At 41.5% G+C, this 11,621-nt stretch overlaps 1 protein-coding gene across 1 annotated transcript in view; it reads left to right on the forward strand.

The window, feature by feature from the left end:
* VAV3 (vav guanine nucleotide exchange factor 3) overlaps nt 1-8,498 on the forward strand; it is a 362,307-nt gene extending 353,809 nt beyond the window's left edge. The window contains exons 26-27 of the mRNA XM_036089450.2: nt 5,421-5,572; nt 6,232-8,498. Coding sequence (XP_035945343.1) covers nt 5,421-5,572; nt 6,232-6,273 — 194 coding nt within the window. The 3' untranslated portion in view covers nt 6,274-8,498. The remainder of the gene's footprint in view (nt 1-5,420; nt 5,573-6,231) is intronic.
* Nucleotides 8,499-11,621: the final 3,123 nt, after the last annotated feature.

Raw genomic sequence — 11,621 nt, forward strand, 5'->3', positions numbered from 1 at the left:
GAAGGAGCAACCTTCCAGAGTGAGCAAAAGTTTTGAGTTGAAACCAAAGCTGAGGGCCTTGGCGGGTATTCCCACCAGCTGGTCTGGGTGAAAAGAATTTATGTGGCAAAATGATGGGAAGATTTGGTTAGAAAGGCAGGAAACAGCCAGACTATGAATTGCCATGGAATTCAGGGCAAGAGTTTGGATTTCATAATCTGGGAAAAGGAATGACAAATCTCTGTTTATTGTGAGTAGCTGGGAGGCAGTATTTAGAATAGAATGGAAAGAAAGTGCAAAGCAAGAATACCAAAAGGAGGCAGTTGTCTTAGTTTAGAAATGGCATAAGTACCTGGGTTGGGATGGTGGAGCTGAGAATTCAGTGAAGGAATAACTTCATGTTTCAGAGGAAGAAGAGAGTGAATAAAAAGCATACTGACTTTGCAAGGGTAGTTTGCCAAGAATTCGAAAGTCATTGAAAAGACAAAAATGTGGAAGTTTGAGCTAGATCACAAGGAGGAAGACTTGGTTTCAGGCAGGTTGCATCAGAGATAATGGTGGTCCTTCATGGCAGGGTCATGAAAACATCTGAAATTACAGACTGGAATTTAGGTGAGGATGCAGGGCATATCCCAGAATCTGTTCCATTCATTGTGGGGGGGGAAAAAAAAAATTAGTCTCAAGTGAAGCCAGCAGAGGAGTCAAGGCTTAACCATGGGGAAATAGCTACCATTCAGCTAAGATTATAATATTTTAGATAAGATTGAAGAAGATTCTAATTGTAGTTACTAGACATGAATGCCAGTGTGTATAAAGCTTTTAGGGTTAGATAAGAGAAAGGGTAGCACACTGATATCATGTATCTGAAACAGATTCATGTCCACTGTGTACAGTGAGGCATTATCCATACTACTTCAGGAATGTTAGATATTTTAAAATTAGAGACAGGTTATCTGATCTAATATCTACCAATTGAGATTATTTAAATTGCATTTAATTGTGTTTTCACTGATTTCTTATTTCTTCCTTCTAGAGCTAACTTATCTCTTGTTAAAGGTCAGACTGCTGACTTACATTACCTTCATTAGAAATTTTGAAGAAATACAGTCTTCTTTTATTGCTTTATGGATAAAGTGGTACCAGAGAGATAATCAAGGATGGGCACTTAGAAAGCAGCTAAAGGAGAGAATTCTAGTACTTGCCAGAAGTAATGTGTAGAATGGGGGGTTCACAAACAGGGGGTAGGAATCTTGGCACCAGATTTTCTGCCAACAATACAGTTAGATATGAGCCATTTTTCTCATTAAATTAGAGATGGCATCCCCTCTTCTCTCTAATAGTGGGTATAACAGGATCTCCAGGAAATTTAAACCAGTTATGTTGCATGGCAATAAGTGAATTGAGCAGATTGTAAAATTAATTGTAATGGCATGTACCACTGAATTTTAAAGTTTAAAAAATGTAATGTGGAAGATGCAATGGATTAGAAAAGAAGCTTATCAACGAGGATATGCCTCAGGGTAGATTAAAAGTAAATATGTAAGGCCATTCATGAGGAAAGTGTCATGAATGCATCAATGCATATATGAAGGATCCGTAGCCCATGGTTCTGAGAGCAACTGAATCGCATCCAATTTCCATGGCCAGTCTACTTGGATAGTACCTGAGTATCCCCTTCATGAGCTACTGCCGTTCATAAGTATCACCGAACCCCTTCCTGACAAGAGTATTACCTTCGGGAGAATTCTTTGGCTCTCAGATCCATCAGTGGCCTGAAAGAGACAGAATATATTGCAGGATTATATGGACTCATTCCAGTTTGTTTAACCCACTTTCACCTCATCCTTGGTCCTAGAAACTTTTTGTCACAGTTTAGATTAGGTCCCGGTACAAGTAATGGAAATCCAAAAATCATTGGCTTAAACAGGCTAGACCGCTATTTCTCTTTATAATAAAATCCTGGAAGTGGTCAGTCCATGGCTGTGGGGGAAGGTCATCTCTTCCATTAAATCTTCAGTAACTCAGCTTCCCTCAAGCTTATGAGCTACCATCCTTAACGTGAGGCCTTTCTCCTCATGGACCCAAATGGTAGCTTTCACATTCCACACAGCAGGATAGAATAAAGAACCAAACAAGAAAGGTGAATGCATGTGCCAGCTGCCTTGCCAGGAAAAGTCCCGCAAGCTGCCTCCCAGTACCCTTGCTTATATCCTGGTGGCAGGAACTCAGTCATAAGCTGCATAGACCTGCAAGAAGACAGAGAAATGAAGTGTGCCTTTTGGGCAAACACAGCCTGGCCAAATAACCTATTACAGGGATGAAGGGGGAAATAAATATTGGAAGAAAATGTATAACCAGGCCTTTCTTTTCCTTTACAATGGCACCGTGGCATTGACAGGTGGAGTTTGATAACTGCCTAGGGAGGGAGCTGATGCATAGCAGTGCAGCAGTTAAGAGCCTGGACCCCGAAGTCCTCCTGCCTGGCTTTGAACCCAGGCCGTTCTAAGATATCAAGGGGAAACAGTATCAGTACCTTCTTCTTTGAATTGTTGGGATGATTAAATTAAATGCTGAATATAAAACATAGAACATGGCATTTAACACTTCAGGACCACTGGATAACCGTTTGCTTTTATTATTTAAAAGTAAAGTAAAAAGTTTCTGAGGGTAGAGTTTTTACATATAACTTTTCCATACATTCCTAAAATTGGGAGATGTATTTATATGATAAGATTTGGAACGATTTACATTGTGTGTGTGTGTGGAAATAAGCTAGCGTGTGCATGCTTGACTGGGGGTGGGGTGGCGCCTAACAAACCGTATGAGTGACTTTCCTTCGGGCTCTGCATGTTTCGTTGGCACTACTCTATGGGCTCTTGCCTCTTTATATCAGTTTTGATGTGAAGCATATTTTCCATTAAGAACTTACAGGCTCCCCCTTTCCACTGGTGTAACAAAGTGGGAATTGTGCATGGAGGCCATCCTCAGATGGAAGGGGCTCAAAGATGGCACCGGGGAGTGGGTGTGCTGTGTTCACCTGTAAAGGGATGGACAGCTCTAAATTTCAGAACTAGTGTCGGTCAAAATCTAAAAATCTGGCTTGTCCTTTATTTAGAAATGGTGATAGGGGAGAAGTGGGTGAAAGCGAAGGTTGAGATTCCGACTTTGATGTGGCCGTTTCCTTATGATTATAGACAACGACATAGCTGTGTTGAGATATTTTTTTGCCATTACCTAAATGCTCTTTTGCTTCTCTCTTTTTCTTTCTTTCTCTAAGCCCCTTCTTTGTTCTGTGGGTTTTCTTTTGTAACTCCTCCAGACTACAGCTTTGTTCCCCCTTCTTCCACTCCTTTCTGGTCAGGTACTGCTTTACTGCTTTTATATGTCTTTTCCACTTGCTTCTGTTTGCAAATAAAATATTTTAACCTCTGTGTATTGCTTCTCGTATAGATGCATCTCCCCACAAATAGTCCCTAGAGTCGCATTCCCACTGTGTAGTTTCCTCTTCTCTGTCATAAAGTCATTGTTTGTCATGACATTTCATTCCTCTGGTCTTGTGTGTGTGCTCATGTTATGTATTTCCATTAGACATTTTTAAATTTTATTTTATCCGTTGGGGGAGAGGTTGGAAAGGGTTGAGGGCTGAAAGTATAAAGTGGGGGATGAACCACTCTATTAAAATCATTACTTTTCTTGAGGCTTAGAAATTTTAGTTGAGGAAAGCCAACGTTCACATAGTCCCAATAAGAAAATAAACAGAACCAAAAGCCCAACTTTGTGTCCAACTAGAAAAGTAAAGTTCGTGTTGCTTGGAAGGATGACTGTGCGCATCAGTTTGTGTACAGGCATTCTGGTCTTGATTTCTGTCACGAGCCCGAGAATTTAATGGCTGTTTATGTGCCAGGTAGGGGCATACGTTATGGCTAGGTCAAGTATGTTTTCTTACAGATTTTTAAAAATTAACCTGTAAGTCCCAGTGGAATCATAACCTTTAGTACCAGAAAGACCTTAGACGTCAGCTAGCAGAGACCTTTCATTTTATAGGTGAGAAACGTGGGGCCTCCAGGGTTAAAGAGACCTATGCAAGGTCGCACGGTTACGTTGATGATTGGTTTTTCCATCACAGGGGTGTTTTTCTGTGCACTAACTCTGAGAGTAGTGCCCCAGTAATGGGACAGGTTTCAGTAAGAAAACTATTAAAGTGGTTTGTGTTCGAACAGTAAAGTAAAATGACCATATTTTTACTCCCTTTACAGTTCTGAAATCTAGGGCATTGCTATTCATTTATCTTATGATAGATACCTGGAGACTCAAAGACTCACTGCAAAGCCCCGAGTAATAGGCTAGCACTCCCTGTCTCCAAGTGGGCAGGCTCTTCCAGGCTAACACCAGTCGCAAGCTCGGCTGCCTGGGTGCTAGGAACTGTTAAAAATACAGATGTATGGCATTTCCCATTTGTTTCTTTTTCGTATACTTCCGTTCCTCTACCGTTTAAGGGTTATAAAGTCCCACTGTTCCCAGGTGAGTGATTCTCAGAATCACTGCACATATAATTGAAAATACTTTATAACCCCAAGGAGCAACAGGTAGAGAAGTTAAGTATGAAATGTGTCGCAAAACACTAGAGAAGAACAAATGTACAGCTTGAACTGAGTTTTTCTTTCAGGGTAGGGCAGGTTAGGACAGGGAGTAAGTTAGCTCTTTTCCTACCATAAAACAAACCTGAATATAGAAAATGAACACACTGACCTCTTGTTTTTCAGTACATTCCTTCAGCAAAGTTTTCTATACCTGCAGTATTTGTTTGAAAGAAAGAGGACAAATTGATAGTGTTTATGTGTTCTTCCAGTGAAACCTCATTTCAGCTTCACATAATGAAATTCTATATAAAACAACAACTGAGTTTGTCCCCAAATAGTTTTAACCCCCCCAAAAAAGGCTGGTTGGGGGAGGAAGAGCCATTTAACTAGAAGCAATGACGTGGATTCAAGGAGAATTTCAGAGCAAAACATTTGGTTGTTTTGAGTCTCAGTTGAAGAAATTATGAGGTAAAAATGTAAAGCTTTGACCTTAGAGGTTCTTGTTAGAAATGGATTATCATGCCATCAATAGGAAATTTATGCTAGTTCTTTTAGATTCTATCTCCTTGGATAGTAATTTAGATATTAACTTTTTTTTTTTTTAAACAAAAACTAGTCCCTGCTTTGAGGTTCTTATGAAGAATGAAACAGAACAATGCTTCTTTAAGCGTTATGAAGTGAACTTGACTACACCTGACTGCATTGAAACAGTTGTGCTGCTTTCAAGCTCCTCCGCCACTATCATGAGTCTGTAGTGAAGTCATGGCTGTGCATTTTGATAGCATCTAGAACATTCATCTGAGTAGGCGCTGATGGTTGTTAAACGCAAATCGGTTCTGACTCCCCATCATTTCTTAACAGTGCTGAGTCCGAAAGTGCTGGGCATTGCCATTGCTCGGTATGACTTCTGCGCCAGAGACATGCGAGAGTTGTCCTTGCTGAAAGGAGATGTGGTGAAGATTTACACGAAAATGAGTGCGAATGGCTGGTGGAGAGGAGAAGTAAACGGCAGGGTGAGTTGACCCTCTCGAGGTGCTTGTGCAGGTGAATGAAGCGGACCGGGCGGTCGTTGGCACCCTCTCGGGGGCCTGGGGAGAAGCCTTCACCCCACAGAGCTGGGGCTCTGGAGCGTGGTGGTGGTCCTCACTGAAAACAGGCACTCAAGAAAAATATGGTGAATGGATACGATCGTGGCATAAATAAAGTTCACCTGGGCAAGTGTGATGGCTTCCTATTTGGAAAAGGATTGAGGAACATTTCAGTTCTTTTTAGTCCATAAGCCTCAGAGCATAAATTTTATGTGGAATACAGAATATTTATAAGAGCTGCTGATGTAAATTGGAAAGAATGGGACATAGCACCCTTGTCTTTGTATCCTGTTCTAGAGCAGAAACGGGAAGCGTTAAGTAGGAGAGCCCTTATTACACTTAATTTACATATTTGTTTGAGTGCTAGCAGATTAGAACACTGTGTAGGCTTATTTTATTCCTCTGTCTCTATCATTCATGCTATCAGGCTTCTAGGGCAGTTAAATCAATCTTCCTTACCTACAGTGGTCATAAAATCCCAGCTTAATCAGGGTGTTATAAAAACGAAATGCTCTGTTTGTAGAACCCTTTGAAATGCCAGATGCAAAGTCATGTTGCTACGTTGGTTGCTTTTTCTTTTTTAGGTGGGCTGGTTTCCATCCACGTACGTGGAAGAGGATGAATAAATTGCACCCCAGCGTTGCACCCTGCACCAGGAATCTCAGAGAAGGGATACACAGAAGCCCGCACAGCATTGTGAATTAACTGAAGTGTTTAAAAAGCTGCATTTCTGGCTATTCAACCTCCCTCCTCTTCCCCTCCTAAGTCTTAATGCTGGGATTTTTAAAGATGCTGGTACTGACAGATTAATGGCTTGCCTCGAGCTGTGCAAGAAACAGCCTGCCAGTCCGTCATTGTCGGGGACCAGGGCAAAGCCCAAAGCCGCTTTTCCCAAAAGAGCCCTGCAAACACATTGGTTCATGTTTCTTTTTACTCCATGCGGTCAGACACCATGAACGCCAGCTATTAGTAAATGTGGAACACATATTTACTTTCTTCTCACGTGCCATTCCCAGAATTTTGGATGGTACAAAGAAGCAGAAGTTTCATTTTGCTTTTCTCAGCATGAGGAAAAATTCGAGTTTTGCTATTTGGGCAGCTTACGGGAAAGGTCCAGCAGTACTCGTGTCTTCAGTTGTCTCATAAGGTGACTCCTTGCCCGGCAAACTCTTTAACCCCCAGATGTGACTCATGATAAAATAGAAGAGGCAAATGCTCAGGTTTGCTTCATAAGTGACGTATGCCAGAGGGGTTTTAATTATTCATTTGATGTTCTATTTGCAAACTTCTTTATAAAAAAAATTACATAAAAGCGAGTGTCTTCCTATGAAATTTTCACAACCTTTGTGATTTCGTAGGGTTATTTTGGAAATGTGTACTTGATGAAATAATCTGGGCTGGGTATGTTCTAGTTACAAGTAACCTGGGTAAGGTGACGTTGTTTACAGAAATAGATCAAGGGCTATAATTGAGAGGAAGTCATTTTATAGAAGCAACATCTATGAAAATAGGCCTTCCTGCCCGCCCCCCCACCCCTGCAAAAAAACAAAAAAACAAAAAAAACAAAAAACTGGTACATATCTGCTGAATCTCACATTTTCCTGAAGTATACAGCAGCACAAATAACTTTGCTGCGGATCTTGTAAGGGAAACACAGCTGGGTCCTTTATGCATTTCTGGGAGGGGAGAGTCCCTAAGGCTTTTCTGGTCTTACTCGCTGTGGGCTCCCGGCTTCTCACTAGGACCTTCCCATTTGCAGGCCCTTTTGGGGTGTGTGCTAACTGGCAGGAAGATCAGTTTTGCGGTGCATTTATTTGACCAAGCTTTTACTTTTTATGTGAGAAGTTTAAATATGTTCTTCCTGGGATATAGAGTCCTCAGTCAAGGCAGTCAAGTTAAGACACTAACTTGGCCCTTTCCTGATGAAATATTTTCCCCAGAGCAGAAGTCTTGTTCCAACACGATTCAGAGACTGTTTCATGCTTGAAGACAACAAAGCAGAACATTAGAAGCATTAACTTACTAGAGCCAAACTAGGAACATTCGGTTCTGAAATTTTAGATCATCTCTGAAATATGAGGTAGGTGTGGCCTGCCCTCTCCCCGACCCACTTTAATGCCAGAACTTGATGTTCAGTAGACACATCCCCCTTCAGAGACCTTTGTGAGCTAGGACTTCTCAAAAGATAGATTCAGGATCTTTACCTCAGAATTATGTAAACTGTGATTGCATTTTAGAAAAGTTATTGTTTGCTAAAACCAATTAAGTTTTTGTATATGTGTAAATGATCACAAAAATGAATTTTATAAAATGTTCTTTCTGTACAGTCGAGTTGTACCCTTGAGACGCACTCTTGGAGTGGATTCTTTCCTATGAAGTCTATCTGTGACTCTGTGTCTCGGGAATGTTTTGTCTGTTACTGTCAGCCAAATGTCATTATGGAGAAAGTCGCGTCACAAATTGAAACACTCCTGCGTACAGTACTGTAGCTTGTACTGTTTCTTTTATTGTTATTTTAGCCAATAGCCCCCCTCCTTTACAAGTGGTGTTTGGTCTTCTTGTTGCATTTCATGGACCTGGGGGCTTCCTAGCAGAGGACATTAGAGCTCCTTTTCATAACATTACCGATTACATCTTTGTCTATGTTTAATACTTTGTACTGGAAATTTTAAATGCTGCGGATTTGTGTAGATTTCTAATACCAAAGACAGAAGTAAACATTTCTTTCCATATGCTTTGTCTTGCCTGTATGCCGCCATTGTGTAATATGGTGAATTAGAGTGGTATTTCACTTTGTAATATTTTGTAAATATGTCAATACAATAAATAGTTACTACTTGCATTAAATTGATTTCTTGAGAGTTGAAGAGTCTTTCCATGAACAATTCCATGATTCAAAATATACCAGCCTCAGAATAAACATGGGAATAGAAGCCCTAATTTTGATTAGAGTTAGCTTGGGATTGCTGCCTCAGTTATGAACAGTGACCTGTAAGATATGCTCGGTGGTCGCATACAATATCCACTGACATGTTTACTATGTGTCGCACACTATTCCGAATGCTTTTTGTGGACTAACTTACAACAACTCCAGAAGGTAGAACCCTTCATTATCTCCATCGTTTCAGATGAAGAAACGAAGGCAGCACGACCCAGATCACACAGCTGGTAAGCGTCGGTCCTGGGGTTCTGACTTCGGCAGTCTGGCTTCAGACCCTGAAGAGCCACTACTACCCCATGGTACCACATTTTAGGAGGCAAAAGAGAGATGATGTATGTTTCTAAGATTACATAGCCAAGAAGCTATCTGATGCAAAATAGCGGTTTAAACAATTGAAGATGAACACAATTCAGGAATATTTGCCCGTTCTTGCCTTGTAGAAGAAAACCTCAAACAGATATTTCCTAGAGCGACTGTGTCAGAGATTGAACCTTTTCTGTCTTGATTCAAATTTTGCACAGAAAACAATGAACTGCTAAAGCAGAAAGATCCAGAGGCAAGTTTCCTTTGGCAGAGCCAGCCTGAGGATTGTCCGCGGTAGGTGGGGCCAGGCTGGCTCAGAAGAGGGCGGCAGCCTGTTCCCTCTAAGGGCCAGGAAAGCCTTGCTCCCCAGGAGTAGACAGCAGTAGCTTCTGCTCGGCGTCACCAGCACAACTGCACTCAGAAATACAAAACCCCCCTATTTCCTTATGGTACAGTGGGTTATCCAGCCCTCTTCCCTTCACTTGAAGAGCCTATGCCTTTGGTGTTTTTGTTTTATCCCTTCACTTTGACTTTTAACATTCATGTGACTTTTAGACCTTCTATCAAATCATCACCATCCTCACTGCCACTGAGGACTCCCTCTTTATTACTTAACATGGGAATATATGCTTTATAACATTCCCTTGTGTTTTGTCTTCCATCCAGTGATTGATATAAACTGCACGGATACCTAATCTCTAGGTCCGACAGCCGTACAGAAGAGTGGTGAGAACTTGGCCCCAGACATCAGACAGCACATCTGGGTCCGTACCCCATCAGGCCACAAAGGCCTCAGCCAATCATGGTAACAATGGTGCCTGTTTCAGAGGATGGTTGTGAGACTCAACTGAGGCTGTACGTATACAGTGAAAGTGTGTCTGACATATCCTGAACCATTTTTGCCATTATCATCATCACCCTTGTCAGATGGATCTGCTGGCAAATTTGGGTAGTTGCCATATTAATCTTTGAATTCCTTTAGCATAATTCAGCCTTATTTATTGGATTAAGGAGCGGAACTCTGCAGATACTAAATTAGTGTCTCTAGGAAGGAAATTCAACCCTTTGGTGTCACAGGAAGAGTGAGAATCCTAGCATCCGTCAGATCTGGGTTCAAACCCCAGCTCTGCTGTTGACTTTTCTGAAATCAATTTCTCTTCTATAATAAAGGGATAATTATAAGTGTCTGAGGGGCTCGTATGAAAGATAAACCATAACATGAAAAAGGTGCCCAGCAAAGAGCCTGGCACATGGTGAGTACTCAAGAAGTGTTGATCTCCTTCCCTTTATGAACTATAAAATACTCAGGAATCAAGTTATATATTTGCAGCTTTTATTTTGAGTACTAGAGTTAATGCTTTGTTTCTTAAACATGGTTTAATTTTGAGCATTCAAATTATAGGTGGAATAAAAGGTGTGTGTTCAGGAAGATTAATATGCAAACCCACAAACAATTTCAGAAGTTGAGTTTAAGAGCTCCACATTATTTTCACTAGGAAAATGGAGTTTTCACCCAGCTCATTATCATTTAGACCCAGTCCATTAGTCACCTCATTTTCACTGAAAATAGTTTTCTGGGATCAGGTGGACTCTAATTAGGAACGTTATGCCCTCATGTCTTGCAGACTTTGGAAGGCACCTTATTGCAAGTAATGGACACCTCCCAGAAAAAAGATAAAAAAGGGATCCTATCTCTAGTTAGATGCCATCAATTAGACAGGATTAGGGAAATAGTGATAGAAGACATACAAAAAATTTAAAGGATTCTAGACTCTGGCTCTGTCAGAAAGTTCCAGAGTTTCTAGGCACAATGCAACTAGGGTAACTCAGATGTTGAGAGACCTCAGTGCAGAAGTAGAATGTACACAAAAGTTTCCTCGTGCCCTCTGTTTTAATAGACACCAGGGTCCGTGATGACTCCTGAGCTGGGGGAAGGTGGACTAAAGAATGGCCGATGTGTCCAACCCATCGTCTGCTGCCAGAGCCTTGTCCCCTTTCCCCGGCCAAGTGGGCCTGGGCAAAGCACACAAGATCTTCATCTCTGAAAATAAAGAGGTTAACTGGTTGAATTCTGTTACTTCCATTTTAGCTCCATAGTCTTGTGAATTTCTGGGTTTTTTTTTTTTTTTTTCATGGTTCAGAATAAAGAAATTCAAAGACTTCATCAAAATGTGCAGGTTTTAAAATACATCAGCACTAACCATGCAAGTCAAATATCTGGTTGTATTGATGAGTAATTGCATAATTATTTCGTGGCTGTAAGTGGCACGAGGGCAGCCCCATGCGTCTGCCTTATTCATGTTGGTGTCAGGGACTGTCTGTGGAGTGGATTCTTGTGTGGGGACTTGTGGGCACTAACTCGAGATTCTGTGGTGGAACCACTAAGCGGGCCTTGAACTTGGACTCTTAACAGTGGAGTTCCGTGTGGATGGTTACCACTAAACATCAGAAACCACAGCCACTCGCAGGACCACTGGAGATTGGCCAGTTCTTGGCGGGTGACATGACACAACCTCTCTCAGAATTAATTGCTTGGGCACCTGTGCTCCTGGACATCACCCCATAGCCGCAGTACATTCGAGTTACTACTGCGGCACGCCCACAGGGGGCAGACATGCAAGTGAGCTATGTGTAGTCTAGATTTGCCTCCTGCCAATAACAAACAGTAAACAGAAACCTCCCTGCACCTGCGGCTCACAAGGTCTTTTCACAGACTCCAGGGCATCAGGT

The sequence above is a fragment of the Halichoerus grypus genome, chromosome 5, assembly GCF_964656455.1.
Source record: "Halichoerus grypus chromosome 5, mHalGry1.hap1.1, whole genome shotgun sequence".
NCBI classification, from domain to species: Eukaryota; Metazoa; Chordata; class Mammalia; order Carnivora; family Phocidae; genus Halichoerus; species Halichoerus grypus.